The sequence below is a fragment of the Galleria mellonella genome, unplaced genomic scaffold (assembly GCF_026898425.1).
Source record: "Galleria mellonella isolate WM207_F2 unplaced genomic scaffold, CSIRO_AGI_GalMel_v1 utg109, whole genome shotgun sequence".
NCBI classification, from domain to species: Eukaryota; Metazoa; Arthropoda; class Insecta; order Lepidoptera; family Pyralidae; genus Galleria; species Galleria mellonella.
In genome coordinates, this window is record NW_026441972.1 from 1,783,303 (window position 1) to 1,811,177 (window position 27,875).

General features: G+C 38.2%; 1 protein-coding gene across 1 annotated transcript in view; it reads right to left on the reverse strand.

Moving 5' to 3' along the window:
- Positions 1 to 27,875, reverse strand: part of LOC113511252 (uncharacterized) — a 202,857-nt gene that overhangs the window by 134,410 nt on the left and 40,572 nt on the right. Inside the window, exons 4-6 of the mRNA XM_052892420.1 lie at positions 4,824 to 5,020; positions 3,435 to 3,577; positions 593 to 764 (exon numbers count right to left, since the gene is read on the reverse strand). Of these exons, the coding sequence (XP_052748380.1) occupies positions 593 to 764; positions 3,435 to 3,577; positions 4,824 to 5,020 (512 nt within the window). The remainder of the gene's footprint in view (positions 1 to 592; positions 765 to 3,434; positions 3,578 to 4,823; positions 5,021 to 27,875) is intronic.

Here is a 27,875-nt window from a genome sequence, read left to right on the forward strand (position 1 = left end):
ACAAACTAACACGTTAACCATACAATACGTTGCATATATAATATTTATTTTTTATTTCAGGTATATATCCACCCACACGGTTTGCATACATTAGTGTAATTTAATGAGAAAAGACCTACTAGTGCAGAGCGTGTGTGCATAACCGTGGCAATAACAACAAGACGACAATCCTTGGTCTGCCTTTATATGTAAAAGCATTATTATTTTTTTTATTTATTTTATTAATACTTGTTGTGGTTTCTGATGTTTGTCTTTTTATGTATTTAGAAAACCTATTCTGTGATGACCATTTACATGGTGTTTATATTTCCATGGTAATTTACAAAATATAAATTTGTTTTACATGCACATTATTTTAATAACTTATAAAATTTGGCTAAAGCGCTATTATACCGCATGGTCTTGTAAACTGTGTTTTACAAATTTCGTCTTTATATTTATGAGGTTAAGTTTAAAGTTTGAAGGCAGAAAACGTTTGTAGTACAATATATGTCAGACATCGAGAGCCGACAGCTTGGGTGCGAGAGTTAAAGCCGTGCCAGGTCGGTGGTTGGCAGTTCGCAATTGGCAAATATTGTTGTAGTACAATTACCGATTTGTCCTTGGGCTCTTTGGTGTGCAGGTTAGAGAGTGTGCCGCGCTTGTACTCGTCGCCGCACACGTAGCACACCTCCGTCATCGAGTTCTTGTCCGGCATCGACAGGTCGAGGATGTCGCGGTCCGAGCTCGAGTTCGAGTTGCCCGAATACACCGACACGGTCGATCTGCAAGTATTGGCACGCGTTCACAATCAATTAACGTCATTATAATATCATCATTACTGTCTACCATCGTACGTACGTACACTGTTGAAAATATGTAGGTCTAACTCGTATATTCGCCGATAGTTACTTGTCATTGTAACAACTGGGCCTCTAGACAAATGGCAAGCGAATTCGTCGATGGAATCGACATCGCTAGCGAGTCCATGAGATAGAATGAGATAGCATCGCCGGATGATTCATTCCAACTCACGAACTCGCTAGCAATGTCGATTCCATCGACGAATTCGCTTGCCACTTGTCTAGAGGCCCTGTAGCATTTTTTTGTATACAACTTAGAATGGCAAACAAGCTGACGGCCCACCTGATGGAAAGTGGTAACCGTCGCCTATAGACATGAGCAGTACCATGGAAATAACAGAGTATACTGTTTCGCCCATGATACCCCATACCCCCCATGCGTTGCCATTCCTGAGGTTACGTTACTGCCCACTCTTCGATTACATGATTTCCCTTAGTCGCCCTTTATGGCACCTACTTGTGGAGGGGAGGCAGACTATTCTAAGCCGAGTCCAGACGGCGTGTTATTATAAATTAATATACATAAATAATTTATCTATCTAAACACCCTCGCATTCCTACATGAACGAACTCGACGCTTTCGAGTGAGATTCCTAACGAAAGTTTTTAGAGGGTACAGTATGAAGTTCTTTTAAAAGATCTTATTAAAGCATCTTTAGGATCGGGAACGTGCACGTGACATTTCTGGTGTTGAAGGCACCTATGGATCACGATAACCATGTACTATCAGATAGGCTAAATACTTGTTTGCCATGCTTGCGGTGTTACAAAATAATAGCTGCGGGATCTTATCCCCGCGATTTGTTACGGGCCATGAGACATCCAAAATGAGAGTCGAAGATAATGAGAGTTATCCAGCGTTATTAATCCAAGAGACGGCTGTAGGCACAGCCCTTGTCCAGTTAGAATATAATATGTTTAATGAAATGTAGAGTGTTCACCATAACTTTAATACATCGACTGCGTTTGACTTTATCACAATAGGTTTGTCCGGAAAGTACGTATAAAAGTTTTTTAAAAATTTTATTTTACAATTATTCAGGTAAATCAATTTTATCCCCTTCAAAGTACTCCCCCTGTGACATAATGCACTTGTGCCAACGCCGTTTCCACTGTGAGAAGGCTCCTTGAAAGTCCTCTGGTTGTAGGTTTCTCAGCTGCCCCGTCGTAGCTTTTTTTATCTCATTTATGTCCCCCAAATGCCGCCCCCGAAGTACCAATTTGGTTTTTGGGAACAAGAAGAAGTCACACGGGGCCAAATCCGGCGAATAGGGGGTGTTCGGTCACCGTAATGGAATTTTTACTCAAAAACTCACGGACAACAAGAGAGGTGTGGGCAGGGGCATTGTCGTGGTGAAGAATCCAACGCCCCTCTCGCGCCAATTCTGGACGAACTCGTGCCACACGAGCTTTGAGGCGTCTGAGCACATCGACGTAGAATTTTCCATCAACTGTCTGGCCTGGAGGGACGAAATCTTGATGGACAATCCCCCGAACATCGAAAAAAACAATCAACATTGTCTTGACATTTGAGCGGGATTTTCTTGATTTTTTTGTTCGTGGTTCCCCGGATGTCTTCCACTCTTTGCTTTCACGGCCATTCTTGCCGAGTTTCGAGAGAAACTTGATTACGACGCGCTGCTCTTCAACGGAAGCGGGCTCCATGCCGACGGGGTTTCGTTAAGAGGTAACTTCACAGATGGCGTGACAAGCCAGTTCGCACCGCACGGCGGTCAGACCAGAACTGAAGCATTGTTAGGGACATAAGGAAGGGGTCCTGCGCTTACCTGGCCTCCCCACTCCTCTTTCTCGCATTCCAGAACACTTTTATACGAACTTTCCGGACAGACCTCGTATAAGGGTGAAACCGAAATCATTAGCATCCATTGAAGAGATTGTTCTACCAGCGAAGCAGACTATTTTCATTAAAAAAAAAGCGCAAAAAGACGACAGAAAATTTTTTGTCTCTCATAGTAATACGACAAGTTTAGCTGTTAGAATAGGAGGCTAAAATTATTTGTTGTTTTTGAATTTTTGATCCACGAAATGTTATATTTTATAGCATGAGTACTCTTGTATTATGTACCGCTAACAATTTTGATTTCACTATGATTATCAAAAAAATGTGTTAAGAGTTCGAAGTTGAAATAATTTGTACAGGTATAGCACCTGACAGGCACCGTTATACTAACGTTCTACTTCCAGAAAGTACAGAGATTATTCAAAGTGCAGTTCTTTAACTGATTTATAAATAATAACTCTTTAAAGGCTGTATCTATCATAGACTTCTGTGTTCCTGGTAAAATGCAACTTGCAATTTGCAGAGATGATAGAGAATCTTTTGGAACTGCATACTTGCATTATGTCTTGTTACTTTGCATCTACTATACATTTTCCATTTAAAACTATGGCTCATCCATCTAATATATTACAAGCTTAAATAGTGTTCAATCACAACAGTTACAATCTTTCTTTACCTTCTGTACTCCTGGTGAAAATACAACCTTCGAATTCTTCAACGTTAAAACAAGCGATGTCTATCTTTTAATTTTTTTATTATTATAAACCAACTCAACCAGTGGTAATGCTTACCTGACTGCGTCGAGATATCCGGCGGGCTCGGACGCGCCAGAATGCTGCGAGCCGACGGAGATGACGGAAGGATCCCGCGCCCTCAAGTCCAATACGCCCTCTTCCTCTACACCGCCGCCGCCGCCACCGCTCACGTACCGCTGCTAAACGTTACATCACAACTTCAGACAAACGTCCCATTTTAAGACAATCAGACAGGAGAAGACTTTTTTTATAAACATATCACTCAGTGACCTCAATAGTAAACATTGAATATAATACATTGAATAATAAGGAACTGTGTTTACATATAGGTTTTGCTTTATAACAAGCAGTTACTGCATTAACAAGTCAATCACAACATTTTTACAGGATTAACATGGAAGAAAACTTAAACTTCAAACAATAATTGTGTAATTCGGTTCAAATTAAACGACGTAATCTCTTGAAATCTGGATATTGAAAAACTTTCAATTTGGATATTGGTTTTTCAATATTTTTCCTTTGGAAAAAGCTTATAAATATACCAATATCATATTAAATGTTGTTTTGTGCCGGTATCCGCAAATAGACATGTTTGCATCCAACTTGCTGGAGTTTCGTTCGATTACCACAGAGTGTTTGTGTTCAGAGATTATAGATGTTATTTCTATTATTGTAATGTTGTGATTTAAATGTAATTAATATTATTCAATTTAATTATACATATTTGTTACTGTAGTGATGCTTTCCTGGGTGAGCCTATTGAGAGAATGTAAAGCTCACACAGTTGATAAAATAAATAAATAAATATCGGTTCACAACTGACGAAGATATCATGTAATATACCAAGGCGAGGAATACAGACAAATTGATAACCTTCTGTTTGAAGTCTGTTGATAATGCATTTATCTTTAAGTAAGGTACTTCTTACTTGAAGTTAAATATACTGTGCCAACCCTAATGCAGGGAGAATCGAATGCTCTGAAATAACTAGGTACGGAAACCACAGCTTAATCCTTAAAAACGGTAACGCGTAAAGTTTACCATAGCAGTTTGATGACCAGGCCCAACAACAATTTTGGGCCATCACAATGTTTACCATTCCAACAAGTATAACAAGTACATTGTAGTATACCGAGGAGAAAATGACGTTGATAATATGATAAAAAAGACATGACAATTCATTTTGATCTCAGTAAACTATGCAAATTAGGCAGCGTTCCCTTTACGGCATAAAAACAACATGTCAATAGAGGATATTCATACATTACTACCAACTGTCGCAGTAGGTTTAAAATGAGATTGAAAATAAATGTCAAAACAAAATCAACTTTAAGTAGGCTATAGGTAATATCAAAACAGAACTAGCCCCCACAGACGTTTTGGGGGAAACATGTAGTCACTTTTGGTTTGGAATAAAAAACCTACATTGTTAAACTTGGTGACATGGTTGGTCTCCTTCTCCTCCTTCCTGTAGGGCTCGGGTGGAACGGGCGCGGGCGCGTCCAGGGGGAACGCTCGGGACGCCGGCCGGGAGCCGGGCCGCGGGGAGCACGGCGCCGGCGTCTCTCCTGGCAGACCGAGGACTTGTGCCGCGTACTCACCTTGGAAGGTCATGTCGGCGCCTGGAAAGATAAATATTATAACATCCATTAAACGTTCTAATAAATAACAAATCAAAATATACCTACCAGTAGATTATGAGGGAAAACTTAAAACTAAACTTATGCAGCTGACTAGCTGCTGCTAATAATAGTGACGCTATCAACAGCTGCTCGGACAGCGTGATACACTAACACGGCTCTTTTGATTTGAGAATAAAATTTTTTATCTTCCTTTAGGCTTCCTTCTTAAACGAAAAGGATCATACACAGCAGTGGGGCATTAACAGCTTGCCATAATTTACAATAGGGAGACTTTGTACAAAAGTCGTTTGTTTGGACACTTCTGTCCCATTCGTGTTTCTACCGTAAAACAGTTATGTTTGCATATCTCTGTTTTGGTTTGAAGGGTGAGATATGGCAGTGAATTTACAGGGTACAGAAGAATAACACCTAAGTCCTCAAAAATAACAACGCATGAGGGGTATCATGGGCGTAACAGTATACTCTGTTATGTCCATGGTACTGCTCATATCTATAAGCGACAGTTACCACTTTCCATCAGGTGGGCCGTCAGCTTGTTTGCTATTCTAAGTTGCATAAAAAAAATAATGATGTTGATTTAATAAATACATATAACGCAGATGGTAACCAAGGACAGTTATCACCCAGTGAGAGATGATACATGAAGATGATTAGTTTCATAGTAGTTCCTTTCTTTTCCAGGAATTCCCTTTGGGCATCAAGGGTGTAGACCAGAGAATTAATGTCGCCACATGGAAAAATCAAAGTTCTGACTCCATTTAGTGCTGAAGTACTGAGCATAATCAAAGCGAAACTACCATTTTCAATATATAGTTCAAAATAATTACAATTACAGATTTAGATTACATTTTTATCTACAATTTTTAAACACAAATGAGTGGTATATTCCATTTTCCGATTAGATATACCATAACTAGTGTATCTAATCTACAATATTAAGCAATATACGTGGGGTATTTATGACTTAGGGATCAGGATATACTGAGCTGAAAATGAGATTACACACCATATTTCTAAGTCGGGACTATCGCTACACACTTTGTCACGACTCTGTCTCCTGATAGCAAACACACTGAAATTAAGAATCGGCGAAGGCCAATCAATTCCGGGATGATAAAAATAATTGGGGTAAACAAATGCCTAAATTCCGTCGTTAAGGAGAATCACTAATGACACTCACTTCGATGTAAGCCAATTGAGGAAATAAATTGAAAGAGCTAGAAGATAGAAATGTAATGGGTTAAAATCAATCAATCATCAAAGCAATCATCATCATCATATCAGCCGTTATTTGTCCTCTGCTGAGCAATACCACGCTTAAATCATTTGAAGACTGGTCGCTATGGCTGTGTAATATATTCGTATATCGTTCTTATGATTATATTGAAAGCAGTTAATAGACACAATATTTTGTCCCGATTCCAACAACGATTTTTATGAAAACATTCGAAATTCAACTGCTTCCCCGTCGTGACGTCACCACATCGCTGGCAAGAGCCGAGACGCAGTAAAGCGTCTAGAGGACGCAATGGGCTAATTAGACCGTTCATGTCACGGGTCACAAGTCGCGGCCTCGACCCGCCGCGTGAAAGCGCCTTCACGCAAATTGGATGTACAGTTTTTGGTCGATTTGGCAAACTCCAGTGCCTAGTCTAGTGCCAAACAATACTTAAGAAAAGGTTTTTCATGTATATATTATAAAACAAATTCTTTTACAAATTAGCTTTTACAAACAGGTTTGTTTGTAAAAAAAAATATATTGCGCCCTGTAATAAACTTTTTAGCGAGTGAGTTTAATGGAAAAGCAAACACACCTAATGACTGACATTTTGTACAAAAATCGGACATAAAACATTTAAATTTAGAATGCGGAAACATGTGTCTACGTGAGCATTTGGCGTCACAACATGCAGTCTTTTGCTCTGTAAAGATAAACAACAGCTTGAACCGTCATGCCATTGATATGAAATTGAAATGGAAGTAAACTTTACCGACTGCGAAAAGAATAATTAAAATCTGTGCACATTTAGTAGAACAATAAATAAGAATCGAGAACCATCTTCTTCATAAAACTTGCTTGATAATTAATCAAGAAGCTATAATGACAAATTTTAATTTTAAACACGGGACTGTTTATTAATTAAGCGATTATTCAAGCAATAGCACTGTCGACTGGACTATAAAACGTAAAGCAGCACCCAACGGACCGGTTGAGACGTATTAATGCATCCGCCGGTCCTTCTCGTCATATCACGTCAATCTATTACAGAACAACATCGCACTAATTGGGATTTAAAAAAATATCAAATCTCTCTCTTATGGGCTCTTCTCCTTCGTTAAAAATATGGTTTCATTGAATAGTTTTTTAGGGCTTTAAAGTTTTTTAACAATTCCAAAAATTTGGCCAAGATTCTCAAATTGACAGATTTACTTTTCATATTATCTGTACAAATTCAGAATCTTTATTGATGATTCTACAATTAATGAGTATAGTTCGGTTATTTTGAGAAACGTAATCTAATGATTTTGTGTTGCAAAAAAAAAAATAGGAACGTCACATGCAAAAGTACAGTTTTATATTTCAAATATAACATATACAAAGTAAACGCCCCACAATACTGCTATCTTCAATACTAGAAATATACAACTATCTGCGCGGTATCTCCCAGAAACCATCGTGGTGTATTCCTGGTAAATTCTTTGCGATGGTCCAAATAATCTCCAATATTCGCCATCTATGATTATTATATATATATATATATATATATATATATATATATATATATATATATATATATATATATATATATATATATATATATATATATATATATATATATATATGACAAAAACACCAATGTTTTTGTTTTTATAAGTTATCTAATATTAACGCATAAGAGCGAAGCACATGTAATTTGGAAATAAATAAGCAGAAAGTACGCTCATTCACTACACGTGTATTGAATACAATAGACAAACTATGTGCGATGTTAATTCAACCATAGATGCAGAGGTCTGGCCTGGTGGCGCGGCCTCGACCCCACTGCGGTGGTGAAAGTACCACCTTGATCTATTGACCAGCCAACTTGAGGCTTGCGTTATATAAGTTTTTTTTATACAACTTAGAATGGCAAACAAGCTGACGGCCCACCTGATGGAAAGTGGTAACCGTCGCCTATAGACATGAGCAGTACCATGGATATAACAGAGTATACTGTTTCGCACATGATACCTCCCATGCGTTGCCATTCCTGAGGACTCAGATGTTATTCCTCTGTACCCAGTAAATTCATGCCATATCCCACGCATGTATCCCAGGTAACGCATGGGGGTATCATGGGCAAAACAGTATACTCTGTTATGTCCATGATACTGCTCATGTCTATAGGCGACGGTTACCACTTTCCATCAGGTGGGCCGTCAGCTTGTTTGCCATTCTAAGTTGTATAAAAAAAAAGAGAACATTACAATAATAGAATTTCATCGTGCCTCTGATCAAACTGCTTATAATTACTCCTCCCCATCCAAACGTTACCTGGAAAAGATCGCTTTTAGGGATAAAGGTCGCCTATTGTTTTCTCATTGTGATTATTTCTTGTAATTGTTTATATTTATAATAAGTTTACTATTGTAATCTTTTGGAGGAAACAATAAAGAGTATCTATCTATCTATAAGAGTTGTCTACAGGAATGAAACGCCATAAATGTAACACGCGGAATACTCGAAATAACACTACCATAGCAATAAATTTGCAACTTATAATAGCATAAAAATGCAACCAGTTAACATACAACGACGAGGCTTGCATCAGTGGTACTCACGGCCTCGACTCATGCGGTGAAAGTGCCACCTTGATCCACTGACCGACTGCGCATGCGTGCACGCCGGCGTTATTTTATCACGTGGTTTTTACTGTACCATAACGTTTTACTAGTATCAGTCATAAGTACCGACAGAATATCGTGACAGATAGAAGATATACAAATAGAGTTCCTTATAACAGGTAATAATAATCCTTCTAATTATAATTAGATAATTAGATTATAATTAGGTATAATTAGTATTTTACCAAAACAAAAAAAGAAAACCTAATATTTATATAAAGCAAAGGAGGTAGTTCCGTTTGTACTAACCTAGAAAATCCGAAACAGCGCTGGTTTTCAACTATTCCCGTAACTCTGAGATCGCATATGAAAGTCATGCTACGAGGACTCTTACACATTAACCATATAAAAAACAATATTGAAAATATTTTTATGAATAATCATAAAAAAATCGTAATAAGATTTGAAAAATTTAAAGCCTAAATTGAACTTCGACCACAGCAAGATGTGCACCATAGAAATAGTACGGGTAAGAATTGCAATAACGATTAGCTATTTGTCATAACTAAAACTTAAAAAAAAACTTTTTTTTTATACAACTTAGAATAGCAAACAAGTTGATGGCCCACCTGATGGGAAGTGGTAACCGTCGCCTATAGACATGAGCAGTATCATGGACATAACAAAGTATACTGTTTCGCCCATGATACCCCCCATGCGTTGCCATTCCTGAGGACTCAGGTGTTATTCCTCTGTACCCAGTAAATTCACGCCATATCCCACCCTTCAAACAGAAAGACAGCCATGCCAATACAACTGCTTCACGGTAGAAACACGAATGGGACAAAGGCACCCAAGCAATCGACTTTTGTACAAAGTCTCCCTCTGGTATCTGGTACAAAAAAAACATGTCGCTCGTTTTAAATAAGATTAGATATGTATATATGTGTGGACAGATGAATAAGTTCCATTTAATCACACCGATACAAATAATTTTGACTCTCAAAATACCCCGTTAAGTATAAATGAGGCAACGAACATCTAGGAGCACAACCCAGAACACAGTTTATTTTGTAAATTGTATCGGCCAAAGATCAAACTTGAAACTGGATTTGTTTGCAACATACCTACCACTGCAGCACCGAGGTGGTCAAAGACCATCATCTTCATAGAACATCGATATTTGTATTTATTTTTTTTATATTAAAGAATATCTAACGAAGGAGTAAAGACCTCTAAGGGTACACATACACGTAACAATTTTATAATAAGACCTAAACAGGTTACAAATTAGCGTGTTCCTCCGTTTACACGAGATCACAACAAGCACAATAAATTGAAGTTCACATACATCATAAAACATCATTCATAACCGGTTCGATCTGGCTTCTAGCGTCAAATAATTGCTCGTTTAATTCATCTAATTTGACACAATCATGGTTGGCCAACAGATGTCAAATTAATTTGCACTATATTTTTTTATATGGCTTACATGATAAACGAGCATAAGGCGCATTTGAAAGTTGTTAGTATAACAAAATGACTTAAAATGTTTTTTTTTTTAACGGATAGATAGATAGATAGATAACCTTCTTTACCAGTATTAAGAAAAAAAAAAATTAAAACAACAAAAAGAAAAAAAAGCAATTAATGTTGCTGGTAATAGGAGCCGCCTCAGCTGTTGCTATATATGTACAGCTCCAGCGAGATGTACCTATATATATATATATATATATACTTGCACTTCGGTATAAGCTGGTGGGGTACGATTAAGTGATAACATTATTGATGTGGAAGTCGAAGGTCAGTTGACCTGATGCTTTTTTTTTCAAATAAATGTTGAGTTTACAATAAAAAAAGTTATGAAAATGGATGAAGTCACATATGAATGTATAAAAGCTTTTAGTACACAATCATCCGTACCTGTCCCGGAAAGGGCCTGCGTGGGCCGTAAAGGGCGTGTACTCGTAGATACCGAGTATAAGAAAAATAACTCAAAGGATGAATTTCAAATAATATTTTAATCGTGTTTCTATGGAAATTTATTCTATTTCTCTCTGATTTCAAATTGTTGCTAACATAATGTACATCTTAAGGTATAAAATATGAATGTGGATGATTATTATAAGTGCAGAGAAACTCTTAAAAAAGAGAGGGATGGACTGAGTGAAAGATGACACGTCCAGAAAAGGTCCAAAAAGACTATGTAAATTGATTAGGAAGAACATATTAGACGTAGACGTACACGTAATACCTCTGGTATTGCAGGTGTTCATAAGCTACGGTAACCACTTACCATCAGGTGGGCCGTATGCTTGTTTGTCACCTCAGTGGTATAAAAAAAACGTACCCTAAATAATTATTTTTGCTGGGGGTTTGCCATCCTTAAGAAAGGAGATGTGAATTTTCTAAACATAAAAAAAAATGTTTATTTTACTACTCACAAGGAATATTGTACAGTGTATAACTATTTAGGTTTTACCTAAAAAATAATGATTCTTGTGAGAGTTTGGAGTCTGAACCAGATGGAAACCTGAACTACAGATCTCCAGACAAATAGATATGGGGAGAAGGACAGGGAGAAAATAATGATATACTGGTTTCGTTCTATTTTATCTAAACTGTACTACTCCTATTATAAAAAAGAAAGATATGCTTTTTGGTTTGTGATAAGTAAACACAAAACGATTTTACAATACGTAATCGATTCTAAAAATTCTTTCATCTATAGCCTGTTACAGTTATCAGCGAATAATATTCACCTTATAATTTCACCAGAGGGAGACTTTGTACAAAAGTCTATTGCTTGGGTACCTCTGTCCCATTTGTATTTCAACCGTGGAAGGATGGGATATGGCATGAATTTACAGGGTACAGAGGAATAACACCTGAGTCCTCAGGAATGGCAACGCATGGGAGGTATCATGGGCGAAACAGTATATACTCTGTTATATTTATGGTACTGCTCATGTCTATAGGCGACGGTTACCACTTTCCATCAAGTGGGCCGTCAACTTGTATGCCACTCTAAGTTGTATAAAAAAAATTGGAGTATGTATTAAAAAAAAATAGAGATCGGTACAATAGATGGTACGATAGGTACTATCTGCGCGAACTCGAGATAAGTCGCTAGGGAATAATATTTTCTATTCTATTCTACTTCCTTGTACACAGGGAGATAATCGAATACGAGTAACATATCATTCCCTCCACTAATCTGGGGGGAAGACGTCACACGCTCGAGTCGTCCGAGGGAGCACATAGGGCAAACGACAAATGCACCTTTCCGCTGCAACCGGTTACAACCGCACCCGTGAGCTATGCAGTAACTTGGCGTTTATTTACAGCGAATCTAATTGTGCACCGTTAGGGCTGACACCGCGTTTTATTTTAATGTATTACCACTGTATATCTACTTAATGTTCCTAAAACTATAAAAGACAAAGTTGACAAGTTATTTGTTAAACTCATAGAATATTCTGGATTAACAAAATATAATAGTCACTTTTTAGTCCCCGAAACCGACGTCCGTTCAGAAATAAAAATATAGTTACAGTTTACCACCAAAGCGGTATAAAAAAAAAATCAATAACTTGTAGAGATATGCAATAAGTTCTGATTTGAGTTCGACTAATATAGATTGAATAAAACCAATATTTAATTAGATAAAGTTAGTATATTATAATGTCAGAATTGTTTGTAAAAACATGAACAATTATTATACGGCTATACATTTCCACGTGAATTGAGAATATATAACAAATTCTATGTATTAGAAGTCGTGATGGTTGCGGCCAGCATGCCGTGTTTTAGGCTCGACACGAAAACTGCTTCATAACACGGCATGTAGCAAACAAAAAATCCTCTGTACCGCTTTGGTCTTATTACAAATACAACCCTTTTACCATGTAAAAGTAATTCCATATTTTTAAGATCCTTTTTAAATCCACGTACTTGGAATAGCAAACAAGTTGACAGTTCACCTGAAGGAAAGTGGTAACCGTCGTTTATAGACTTTAACAAATTATCCAATACAAGATTGTTGGTAAAGAAGTGCCGGGAGAAGGCGGCACTCCTGGTTGAACAACCTGCAGGAGTGGTTTGGCTGTAACCCACCTCATTTATCAGAGCGGTAGCTTCTAAAATTTAAATTTCCCTTACGTTATCTAATCTTTGATAGGATTGTAACTCAAATAATTTGGCAGTTGTGAGTATGCAATTCGTTGGGCCGAGAGCCCCATCTTCGACCACATCATCGCTTTCCATCAGGTGAAATCGCGAGATCCTTCAATAGTAAAATAAAGAATAGACATAAACACAACCATAGACACTACAGACTACACTGTGATGGTCATGGTAGTCCTGGTGCTTTGCAATTCCTGACCACTATGATGCGTCTGTACCAAAAGGAAACAGACATTTTATTTGTATAGAGTTTTATACTGTAATCTTTTGGAGACCGTTCCTTCTATCCCTTTGTCTATAAAAACGAAACCCTTCTTCAAACCTATTTTAACTATTACACTGTCTTGTCACTTTCATTCAAACTATTTATTAGTTAGAGCAAAAGAAAGAGACAAAACAATCAAAGCTATAGTAGGTTTAAGAGGTTTGACGTTTTCATGAACAAGGTGACCAGTTTCTACCTTATAAACCCTTATCCAAATTCCCTAGGAGTAAAACTCGCCAGTACAAGTGTAAGCTGGCCCTAAGGAACGCTCGCGAGTTCAGAATGCGATGTTCTATATATAAACATCAAAGAGGCGGCGCGCTGTGAATTCGTGCATTAAATCCCTGTGCAGAGGTTGCGACTCTCGCATCCGCGGCATCTTATCGACAGCTATGTGGAGCGATCGCGGCCAGACGGACGGGCGGCTACGTGTCTCGTGCGATTTCAACTCGATGCAATCGGCCGCTTTGAGCACAAAATACACAGAGGATCATGTTTATAACAACCATAGATGTAATATTTGTTTTGTCTGCTACTGGAAGAAATCGTAAGCTGATCGCACGGTTCTTTGAAAGTGATACCACTAAACTGTCTACAGCTGTCGTTTCTAAAAACTAGCTCAAACACCACCCATTTCGAATTTTATTCTCTTTTTTTTTTATACCATTGAGGTGGAAAACAAGCATACGACTCACATGATGGTAAGTAGTTACCGTAGCCTATAAACGCCTGCAATACCAGGGGTATTTATTACGCGGGCATTGCCGATCGAAGAAACCTTATTGAAAAACCCCAAGCTATAGTCTTTTGGGAAAACCTCGGCAAGGAGCTCATTCCATAACCTAAGTGTTCGTAGGAGAAAACATCTCTGAAACTGCGTTGTACGTGACCATTTAGGCTGGTCCAAACCAACCATTCGATCATATTATATTAAAATATTCATATTTTATTAATATTTGTAACAGTCTGAAGTTTTGTTTTATATGATTCATCTGCGTAGGTGGCATTGTCGTAAAACAGTCGTCTCATACTGTAAAACAGTAAACGCGTTGTTGTTTTTTTAGATGGTGGATTGTATTCAATGAGTAAGATGATCAGACCAAACTATTATTTATATATCATTTTCTTCATCTCGGGCATTATCTGTTCACTGCTGAACATTGACGTCCCTTATAGATTGTCATAAGGAAAGGTCCTGGACCATATGCATACATTGAATCCCTGCAATACATTTAAGTTCGTCACTCCATCTGGTGAGGGATCGTCTAACAATGCGTTTGTTTGTATGGGATCGCCACTCAAGAACCTTTCTTTGTCGTTTATCGGTTCTACTACTCTAATAGGGCATATTGCTAGCAATAGAGCTGTCAAACTCCATTGCTAACAATCCCTTTCCCCGAGCCTAACTGCGGTTACCAACCCGTCTACCAAGCGTAACAACTATTGGTATAACCCCCCAAGGGGGAGGCTATGTTTAACAGTGGACAGTTAACGGCTGATAAAAAAAAACAACAACTACTTCCAAAATCCACGCGCATGTAGTCAAGCGCAGAAGTTAGCCACATCATCTACCTACCCTTATCCCAATTAATGTTTGGGATCGGCGTAATATGGTTTTATTCATATTACAAATTTGGCTTATAGTTTTACGAACGGACGCCTACCTGTCGTCAACCCTCTTTGGGAATAAATTTGTTGATAGTTTCTGCCACCTACGGTATGAAGGAAAAAATTGAAGGAAAATAAGAACGTAACGTAACGTTGGAAATGCTTAAAGGAAATTGGTAAATGAGAGGAATAAGAGACTTCACATAAGGAAAGGAAGGGTGGAGAGGACACTGCAGTTGCGGAAAAGACTTGAACAATGCAGCGGCTCGGGAGGCCGGGGTCGCATACCCGTATGCCCTTATTTTAGAATCGAACAGATTTCTAAAGAAGACTATAGCGATTAAATATACATATAGTTTACAATCTATCTAGATCTATCTATCTATGTTTTAATATAACTCCTCGATCATCCGTAACATACATAACAACATTCCATCTGCATTTATATAAGTAGGATATACATATCTGATAGTATATAAAGCCCTTTAAGCGAGCGAGTGCTAATTATTTCCGTATTTACCGAGCGTGGGCGTTGAACGTTCATCACGACGTATTTAGATAACTGGTCTCGACTGATAATACCAGATTCCAATAAAAATATCAAACGTGTGAAGGCAATGGCATACTAACAAATAAGAATTGAAGCAGTTGTGTTTGCATGGCTGTGTTTCGGTTTGAAGGGTGGGATATGGCAGTGAATTTACTGGGTACAGAGGAATAACACCTGAGTCTTCAGGAATGGCAACGCATGGGAGGTGGTTCATGGGCGAAACAGTATACTCTGTTATGTCCATGGTATTGCTCATGTCTATAGACAACGTTTGTAGTCAAGTCTATGAAAGCTTGTAACACATGCGGCTTACCGACCTTGAAGTAACTTTAATATACCCTTATTAGATAGATAGACACAAATTATAACAGACACAGATATACTCGTACATAAAAAGCGAGATAAGAGAAATTATCGAAATAAAATACATAAGAGCCAAGTAAAATTTTTCCTTTTGTGCGTGTGCCATAACAATACAAAATGGTCAAAACTCAGTTTATTGCTTCGCACTCAAAAGAGCAAAACACTAATATTCTGTTGAGGCCAAAGGGAATAGGGTAATAATAAAATAATAATACCAGATTATCTATACAATAAACAACAGTACGACAGTTCATCTAGCATACAAAAGGAATAGAGAGGTAAGTTGCTGGAATATCAATCTTTTGCCTATCAATTAAGAATGATTATCCAATTAGGAATTTAAATTATGAAACTAGACTTCGTTATATTAAGTATTATAAATATTTGAAGTACGTACGTTTATTACATTTCCGACGAATCAATTCATTACTCTTGTATAGAGAGCGATCAATTTATAACAAGTTAATTACCGAGCCCGTGTAACAATCCAAGCTAAATTAAAATAGTACGCCAACATTTGGCCAATTGGCTTATTTTTTGATCCTAAAGTATATCTATTTTCTCTAGTGTAGCAATAGTTTTCCTGTTAATAAATAAATAAATAAATAAATAAACACTGATAATATGAATTATCGTTATTTTGCTCAAAACTTTGTACAAAAGTCGTTTGTTTGGGTACCTCTGTCCCATTCGTGTTTCAACCGTGAAGCAGTTGTGTTTGCATGGCTGTGTTACGGTTTGAAGGGTGGGATATGGCGTGAATTTACAGGGTACAGAGAAATAACACCTAAGTCCTCAGGAATGGCAACGCATGGGGGGTATCATGGGCGAAACAGTATACTCTGTTATGTCCATGATACTGTTCATGTCTATAGGCGACGATTACCACTTTCCATCAGGTGGACCATCAGCTTGTTTGCCATTCTAAGTTGTATAAAAAAAATACCTGTAAAAGGCTGGTAAAATATAATTCTGTAGCCAAACATGAATCATAATTATCATATGAACCATTAGATGTCCACTGCTAAACATAGGCCTCCCTTGAGGGATTTTACCAACAATTTTCACTCTTGGCAACCGCAGTTAGGCATTAGTAATGTTTTAACAGGGACGCTGCTGCCCATCTCTCAACTATTAAATTCCCTTAGTCGCCTTTTCAAACACCTACTGGAAAGAAACGAGTGACTTATTCTATACCAGGAGGATCACAGGAGGACCCAGGTAATACCCGTCGCCTATAGACATGAGCAGTACCATAGACATAACAGAGTATACTGTTTTGTCCATGATACCTCCCATGCGTTGCCATCCCTAAGCACTCAGGTGTTATTCCTCTGTACACTGTAAATTCACTGCCATATCCCACCCTTCAAACCGAAACACAGCCATGCAAACACAACTGCTCCACGATAGAAACACGAATGGAACAGAGGTGCGCAAGCAAACTACTTTTGTACAAAGTCTCCCTTTGGTAAAGTTAATAATGACAACCATAAAATATGCCCATAAGGCATATATAGCTGGTCTATTTAAAACTATACCTGAACCATAGCTCTCCATACTGGTTGTGTGCGTCACCAAACAACCATTGTTGGCAACGCGTGACGAATACAACAAAGTACGTTCCGAGAACCAGTGTGAATGACAACAAATAGTAATCTTTACACTGACAGCGGGTGGGGGGGTGGGGGGGGTAAATTGTTACTTTGGTGATTCATAATAATACCTAACCAAAATCTATAACCATGTACTTCAACTGTCATTATTCTTAGAGCGATCGTAAAAAGGTTTGATTATTTAAAAATAGACTGTAGCAAAACGTAAGTAAGTATATTATGCAATTTGGAATAACTAAGCTGATGGCCCACCCGATGGAAGGTGATAACCGCCATCTATTCACATGAACACTACCAATGATATTGTGGGGGGAAAGGGATTGTTAGCAACTGCGTTTGACAGCCCCATTGTTAGCAATTTGCCCTATTAGGTCGACCTCCACGTGGTTTTTCCTGGAAACCATCGTGTACAAGTCTTGTTGAATTCGTCACGATGGGCTAACTGAGCTGCTTCATCCTCACCTATCATCCTTCACTGGTGCTCCGCCGGTGTATACCGTTAGCGCGGGTGGGGTTACCATTCCATTATCACCCATTAAAAAACCAATGATACTGTAGAATACATTGTCATACTCCTAGTACGAGTACTCCTCATTGACTAACCATTGCATATAAACATGAACAGCACCATGGACGGGGGAAGGAATTGTTGGTAATGCGGACTGCCATTCGCATTGCTGGCAATATACCCTGTCAAGTCGACCTCCTCGTGATCTACCTTGGAAACTTTGAGCTAAATTCTAAGTGTATTTATTTAGATGGGCTAACTGACCTGTCTTTTCATTCTCACTGAAATGAATAAGTACATAGCATGCAAACGCACACGCACACGCCCACACAAACACCTACGCATAATCAAACTCACATTAAATGTTACATATTTAAATTAACTCTATTCGCCGCACTATAACTGTTAAATTTCTTGCTTTAACCACGAGACAGGCTTTGCCTAGTATGGGGTAGCTATATTGTACCATAGCCTAAATTTGTTTAAGGAAATAAATAAATAAGTCAAATTGTAGAAACTCACAACAAATACGCAATAGCATGTCAAACATTAACTGTAATATCTATCTACTGTCAATATTAATTTCCCCATACACCTATCCCCCGATTTACACGGTAGATACGTTCCTGAGAAAAACGTGTAAATCGAAAATTAAAAATTTTCAAGTCAAAACCATGTAAATCGAAAAGCTTGCAGAAAATGCATAATTTTGCTATTTAACAGTTGTGATTTTTGTCAATATTTTTAGGTGTACACAGAAATAAAAATAAAATGCATTGACAGGTTAAAATATGTAATATATTACGAAAACACTGTTTTTTTATTTAATTACAATACATTAAACTGAAAAATTAAATCTTTCTGACACTGTGAAACTTTCACTCAAATACAATTTTCCGTAGATAAAACTTTAATTTCATGCGAAGGAATACAGACACAGTGTGCATGTGCAGCAAGTCAGCACATAAGCTCGGGATTCCCCGTGAGATGTGTACACAGCGCACGTGTTCAAACACAGTAGCATTTAGTAGAGTGCGATAAAAACAAAAAAAAACTTATTTGGAAAACCGTGTAAAAGCGAAAACGTGTAAAACAAGTACCGTGTAAATCGGGGGATAGGTGTATTACTAAAGGTGGTTGGGGCTGTGGCCCCTTAACACAGGTTTATTATATTAAACTATTTAGGAGCCCAATTCTAAAACCACAACTACTGTACCCTATTAAAACTATACTATTAATATTAGTTAAGAAACCACAACTATGTTTTTTTATACAACTTAGAATGGCAAACAAGCTGACGGCCCACCTGATGGAAAGTGGTAACCGTCGTCTATAGACATGAGCAGTACCATGGACATAACAGAACAACATTTTTACGAATAAATCTCATTACATTTCACTGTCCACTGCTGAACTGTTCCTGTAAGAGATATTGCCAGTGGTTGCTAAGCAATAAGCTCACTAAATCGTATATGGCTACAGGTAGCCGCGACTGTTCGAGATCAATGATCAAATGTGTGTGTAGGCTTCGCGTACAGAGGGAGCATGGCAACAGTATCAACGGCTCCCGTATAACGAAGCGTGTATATATATATATATATATATATATATATATATATATATATATATATATATATACATTTGAACAATCGTACCCCTCATCTAATGGTATCTCTTATTTATTTATTTATTTATTTAGAATATAATATCAAATGGAGGCAAATGTAATGGACATATACACTGCATTTTATTTATATATCTTTTTATTGTTATTTTTAATGAGGAGTTTCGCGACTGACTCTTGGCCACAGCAGAATATCAGTGTTTTGCTCTTTTAAGGGTAAAGCAATAAACTGAGTTGTGACTATTTTATGTTACTATGGCACACGCATGATGGAAGGGAAAGAAAGGAGATTGTTAGTTTATATATTTTGTTTTTTTTTTTTGTTTTGTGCTTTATCATTATTTTATCTCTTTTATTGTGTATTATGTGTATGTTTTTTTTTTTAATTGTAATTTGTGTGCTGTAAGTAATGTAAATAAATTATCTATCTATCTATCTATCTAATCGCCCCAAAGAGTATAGTCGAAATCTCTAAATAATTTTTGATCTTTTTAAACCAAACTGCGAATTATAAATCTATTAGCTATTTTCTGTGGCTTTGCCTACGTATCATTGGATTTCGCTTTGGTATATCCATTACGACTAATCGTATAGGGAAAGGTAGGGGGAGAGAGATCTAAGAGTCCTGTTACTAGCAATATTTCCCCGTTAGGTCAAACTCATCGTAATCCCCTCTGGAACCTATTGTGCTGAATTCCAGGTGTTGTCATCACGATGGGCTAACTAACCGCCAGTAGGTTATTTCAATTTGTACTTCTAATAGCGAGCGAGCCGTGCTAATCTTGGTTTAATCGCCGTGGCGTGTATTTTACACTACAAGGTGAAATCGGTAACATTTTTTTGGCAATTTACTATCAATAAAAGTGACAAGTTTTGCCTAAGAAATGTGTCAAAATAGAACATACACCTTAAAGACATGTAACTCAATCGTTTTTTTTTCATTCGTAGAATATTCCATAAGAAAAAAAACTTGTATGTTTTTTTTTTTTTTTGTAATGGATAGACTTAAAATCAGCCTGCTTTTAAAACTTCTTTCACCTACAAAGGTACGTTATTTCTAGTACGAAACTAGATTACCAGCAAGTAACATGAACTGTATTTTATTAAAAAATAAACCGTGCGAAGCCGGGGCGGTCAGCTAGTCATTTATAATCGACATAAAAACAATGGAGCCTGCAATAATTTAGCTGTCCTCCGACCAAGCGTAGGTACGTAGCCTTTATTCGTCCAAGTTAACAGCCCATCCCGTTTATACAAGTTTACAATAAACAGAAACGTCTAATAAAAAGAAAACGGCAGACACAAAAGAAACAATCCGAGACATTTTCTTTTGAAAATAAAAGAATTGTACGTAACAGAATAAACACGGCGCTGTGTCCATCATTTCGTGCGTACAAAACGCGAATGTAAACCGAATGGAAAGGCGAACGTATTATTTTTTTTATTTAATACACTAGTAACCCAGCCCGGCTTCGCGCGGGCAATTAGAATTTTTGACAATAATATATAGCCCATGTTTAGATCATTTAAATTGAAATAATTCTTTCATACATATCTTTTGGGTAACTTGAACCGTTTACGCAGCGCACGCAGCGGAAGCCCTCAAATATGAATATTTTTCCCCAGATTTTGCAACATTTTTTACTGATGCTTCACTCCTATTGGTCGCAGCGTAATGTTATAAAGCCTAAATTCTTCCTCGATAAATGGACTATCCAACACAAAAATAATTTTCCAATTCGAACTTGTAGTTCCTGAGATTAGGGCGTTCAAGCAAACTCTTCAGCTTTATTTAGTGTAGATGATAATATCAGAGAGAGACATTTTACAAAAGACGTTTTCTTGGGCACCTCTGTCCCATTCGTGTTTCTATCGTGAAGCAGTTGTGTTTGCGTGTAACACCTGAGCCCCCAGGAATGGCGACGCATGTGAGGTATCATGGGCGAAACAGTATACTCCGTTATGTCCATGGTACTGCTCATGTCTATAGGCGACGTTTACCACTTTCCATCAGGTAGGCCGTCAGCTTGTTTGCCATTCTAAGTTATATCAAAAAATTATAATGAAATGGTAACCCCACCCACGCTATCGGTATATGATAGCAGGGCACCAGTGAGAGATGGCAGGTGAGGATGAAAGCAGGCCAGCTAGCCAATCGCGACGAATTTGACAGTAATTAACCACGATGGTTTCCAGGGGGAACCGCGTGGAGGTCGACCTGACAGGGTATAGCTAGCTAGGAATTAAAGCTAGGTAGGGCTAGCAATGGAGATTAAAGTCCGCATTACTAACAAACCAGCACACGTCACACCTCCAGGGCACTTCCAGCTGCGTTTAATTCGGTGAGCACAGACAAAAGCGTGGGATTACCCCCTCGTAATCTTGTGGGGGTGCGCTCGGCGAAGCACTGTCGTTTGTAATGATAACGTTTGGCGAAAATTTAGAGACATCGATAATACAAAGCTACCTTGTTACGGCTAGAGCTGACGGAAATTATATGACAGTAAACATGTTTGTTTGTGAACCCAGCATTGTCCGTGAGCAGCTTTGATCCACGTGCGTAAATGAGGACAGACGATTTCAGTACTTTTGACCAACTTTACGAAAGTAGTTAATTTTAAACTTTCGCGTTGTTTGCACATATTTTAAAAACAATATCGGGGCTGGCCTTGTAGTCCCGGCATAAAATAGGCTATCGTAAGAACCAAGGGAGCTTATGTAAGAGGGATGGACAGAAGCGTCCCTCTTAAAACATCTCCAAACCTAACTGCGATTGCCAAACCGCCTGCCAAACGTGGCAACTACTAGTAAATCGCTCCTTATGGGGGAGGCTATGTTCAGCAGTGGACAGTTAATGGCTGATACAATAATGAACGATGATGATTTGTTTTAATAGGTGAAGATGAAATGGTAGCCCGGCTTACGTTATACATTATACATTAGCGGGGCACTGGTGAAAACATGTAAGAATGAAAACAGGTCAGTTAGCCCAGCGTGATGAATCTATATAAATCCATAAAGATGTTTTCTAGGGAAAACCGCGTGGAGGCCGACCTGACAGGGTATATTGTTAGCAATGGAAGTGTTTTTCTTTATTGGATAATAATGAATGGTAACCCCACCTGCGCTAACGGTATACACTAGCGTGACACCAGTGAAGGATGATAGGTAAAAATGAAAAAGCAGATAAGTTAGCCCATCGTGATGAATACATCTGGAATTCAGCACGATGGTTTCCAGGGGTAGCCACGTGGAAGTCGACCTGACAAGGTATATTGGTAGCAATGTGACTGGTAGCCTATATTACTATTTCTTCTCCCCTGAGAGCAATTAAAGTGTTAAATACCTATTACCAACAACCTCCCCCCCCCCCCCGCCCCCCATCCACAACTAATATAACACATACATATTTTGTCAATACCGAAGTAGTGGAAAACCCACGAGGATGCAAATAAACGCATGCATTGCAACGACGTAATTTAAATTTTATAAACATAAACACAACCAGTTTATGCAAATGTACCGACTGGACTTCCGCGAAATTACACCTGTCTTAATTAAAACCGACACATTGAGAATTGTCTACGACTGGGTAGTGAGGTGCCGAGTCAAGCTGAGTCGAGTATAGACTCGATACGTACTCAATTACTAGATTACTCTGTATTCAGGGTACACGATACTCGAATACAGAATTCAGGAGGAATTCTAGACGCGTGATTTTGTTTCATTGTTTCATTTTTATTTATCTTTTCCTTAATTACAAAAAAAAACCAACTTCAATCGTAGCAAAACCATTTATTTTGATTTAAAAGCTACTAAACTGATTTTGATAAAATTTCTATGGTACACCAAGTTAAAAGTATATCCTTTCACACAAAAAAGAATGTTCTACTTCGGTTTATAAATGACAGAGTTATGAGGTAACAAACAAACAAAAAACGACAATCAAATTGAGAAACACCTTCTCTTTGAAGTTTCTAATTTTTAGTTTCCCTTCCCTTCACGTAGGTGTCGTAAGAGGCGATTACGGAAGGGCAAGAGATGGGCAGTAGCGTCCTTCTTAAAACATCTCCAAAGCCTAACTGCAGTTGTCAACCTGCCTACCAAGCGTGGCAATTACTGACAAACCCCCCCAAGGAGGAGGCTTAACTTTAGCAGTGAACAATTAAAGGCCGATATGATGACGATGATGATGATGAAACGAAAACAAAATAAAACCTCTTCGAGAAACCCCTTTTTTGAAATCGTTTTAAAAAGACAGAGTACATCACTACGCCCGGGAGTTACAATTTATCGCGCACCTCAGCTCCTTGGCATTACACAACGCGCGCCAGTGATCCGAAGCGCACTAATTCGTACACTTTGATGTGTGAATACCGCACTTTGTCGTGTAAAGTGCACGGCGACAGTTAGCCCGTTGGACTTGCGTGAACCAGGCCTCTAGACAAATGGCAAACGAATTCGCAAACGAGTCCATGAGATAGAATGAGATAGCAATGCCGGATGACGGTCTAGAGGGCCTGGAGGCATTTTGCTCCATAAAACAACGATCATTTATGACTACTATCGTGAGATAACACACAGATAAACTATGGCATCGTAGACATATCACATCTTCTTAGCATTTACCCGCCACGTTGTCCGTGTGACCGGGACATGTTTTTTTTGATGGGTGAAATTGGTATGGTAGCCCCGCTTGCGCTAACGGGATACGCTGGCGGAGCACCAGTGAAGGGTGATAGATGAGAATGAAAACAGGCCAGTTAGCCCATCATGATGAATTCATCAGGAATTAACCATGATAGTTTCCAGGGAGAACCGCGAGGAGGTCGACCTGGTTGGGTATACTGCTAGCAATGGGATTCACAGTCTCCATTACTAACAATCCCCCCCCCCCGGGATATGTTTACTGACTTAGATAAGAAATAGCTTATATACTTATCTATTTATTTATTCTTAACTGCACAATAAAACTGTACAAGTGGTGAGCTTAATGCCATAGCTGTATGGGATAGATTAATTAACGCGTTATAAGTTAACAAACATGCTCACTCTCACATTTATAATATTAGTAAGTATTGATACACCAATATAAATAAGACATACACAGTACAAGCCAAGCCGCTTGCCAAGCGTGGCGACTACTAGAAAACCCCCTCTTATAAGCATTGCCTATGTTCCGCAGTGGGCAGTTAACGGCTGAAACAATGTCATTTTTGTGTACTACATTTCTTCCACCAGTAACGCGGACGAAGCCGCGGGTAAAAGCTAATAAAGTAATAAATATCTGTCCATATTAAAAGTCACAAACGTTCTGCGAAAGATTAAACGATAACATAAATTATGGTCCATCATAAAAAGGCGGAAAACTTAGAAACTTAGCCACGTGCTTAGACACGAGAGATATCAACATCTACAGGTGATTACGATGGGCTAATTTATTGGCTAGCACGTGTACGTTTTTTTATACAACTTAGAATGGCAAACAAGCTGACGGCCCACCTGATGGAAAGTGGTAACCGTCGCCTATAGACATATGAGCAGTACCATAAACATAACAGAGTATATTGTTTTGCCCATGATACCTCCCAAGCGTTGCCATTCCTGAGGACTCAGATGTTATTCCCCTGTACCCAGTAAATTCACTGCCATATCCCACCCTTCAAACCCAAACACAGCCATGCAAACACAACTGCTTCACGGTTGAAACACGAATGGGACAGAGGTACCCAAACATTTGACTTTTGTACAAAGTCTCCCTCTGGTATAAATATTCAAATATAATAAAATTGGTCACTTTTATGGCTGAATGAAACATATATCGAACAAGCCGATGAATATATAATTATAGTTGTGTTCCACAAAAAAGAGACTTCAATTGTAGCAAAAACAGTTATTTTGATTTAAAAACTAAATTACTGTACCATTTTTAATTACAGGACCAATCTATAAGTATATCCCTTCAGATAAAAACGAATTTTCCAAATTGGTTTACAACTGACGGAGTTATGAGGCAACTAACAAAAAAAAATATACCCGAATTGAGATGCAACTTCTCTTTGCAGTTGGTTAAAACAAGAAATTATAGACATAGGTATGCCCTATGGTATGGCAAGGCAAGGCCTTCTTGTATCATTGTTAAAAACATTATCAAAATTGGACAAGTTTTGGAAGAGAAAACAGCAGAATACGAAATGACGATTTCTACTAATTTCATACGTATTTTATCAACGTGAGCCGCAGTTGTCCCTTTCATCCAGACCCGGACAGCGCAACAGCGATAGATGTGAAAAATACTTATTCTTCAAACAACAGCCTTTCCTCTAATTTGCATCGTACTTAATACATATTTGAGAGTGATCAGAAATCATCACTTTATGTAACTTTATGTAGTAATGAGAAACATAGTTCTTACGGGGGGGAGAAGGGATTGTTAGTAATGGGGATTAGTAGCCCCATCGCTAGTAAATATACCCTGTCAGGTCGACCTCCTCGTGGTTACCCCTGGAAAACATCGTGCTGAAATCCAGACGTATTCATCACGGTGGGCTAACTGGCCTACTACATCCTTACGTTTCATCTCTCACTGGTGCTCCGCCAGTGTATACCGATAGCGCAGGCGGGGTTACCATTCCATTATCAGCCATTAAAATAAAAACATAGTTCTTACAAATTCTTGTTGAATTCATCACAATGGGCTAACTGACCCGCTTCATCCTCATCTATCATCCTTTACTGATGTCTCGCCGGTGTATACCGATAGCACGGGTGGGGTTACTATTTCATTATCACCCATAAAAGTGAGAAGTGTGGACTGAAAGACGATGTAGTGACAAAAATCGAAAAAGGAATGATACGTTGGTTTGGTCATTTGGAGAGGATGGATGAAAGAAGAATTACGAAAGAGATTTATCGAGCAAGAATGAATGGAGATGTCGGTAGGGACCGCCCTAGACGGACGTATGTTGACCAAATAGGCGACGTGCTGAAGAAGGGCCAAATTAAAAGAACCCGTAACCGGCGAGCGTGTATGAAAACATTGAGGAGTGTGGAAGAAGCGAAAGAGGTTTGTTTGAATCGAAGCAATTGGCGTTACATTGTTTCTGCCTACCCTAATGGGAGACAGGCGTGACAGATATGTATGTATGTATCACCAATAAAAAAAATAGTTCTTACAGTCTGACCATGTGAAAAGTCCGGGGCGTGGTAAAAAATACAACCATGAGTACGTTATCGCGTGACAAATCCACGTCTAGACGATATTTGCAAGATGTTATAACGAATAAAACTGGCCGCAATGCGGACTGCACTTCAAATGCAGTATATAAGATCTGCAGGCTGATTTTTGACGCAACTGAATTGGGAGTGAATATAAATCACAGCGAACAAACGTCAAATATTGGACAACGTCCATTTGTTATCCGATATTGTCACAATATGTAGATTTTTAAAGTACAGTAGAATATCTATTATTCCAATATTTGTTTTTTTTTTTTTATACAACTTAGAATGGCAAACAAGCTGACGGCCCAGCTGATGGAAAGTGGTAACCGTCGCCTATACACATGAGCAGTACCATGGACATAACAGAGTATACTGTTTCGCCCATGATACCCCCCATTGATTATCCGGACTGATTATGCGCGGCTCCAATTAATGATTTAGAAATGGTATTATGTATGCGTAAATAGGTATTATGTAATCCATTATCTTTATAGCTCGTAATTTTTTATATCACATTGTCTAAATAACGTATGTAAAACCTATTACATTATCTATACTTATAATAAATCTGTAGAGAGGTCAACTCTGTACATAAAATATATTTCCAAAATAACTATCAGGGGGTGATTAGTGATCGACACTGATGCCAAAAATGCAATCAGTAAAATTTTTGTCTGTCTGTCTATATGTTCGTTATAGAAACAAAAACTACTCGACGGATTTTAACGAAACTTAATACAATTATTCTTCATACTCCTGGGCAGGTTTTTATCACGCTACGATCAATAGGAGCAGAGCAGTGAAGGGTAATGTTGGGAAAACGGGAGAAATTATTCCATTTTTAAAATTCCGTTGCGTGCGCAGCCTGATTGGCCACTTTTTAAAATTTTAAAATGTCCACCCGTGCGAAGCCGAGACGGGCCGCTAGTAAAAAATATAAAAATGTAATTATGTATTGTTTCATTTGACTTGGAATCGATTATACAGATATTCGATTATACGAAATAGTCCTGGTTTTATTCGATTCGGATAATGGAGATTCTACTGTAGATATAAACATATAGTG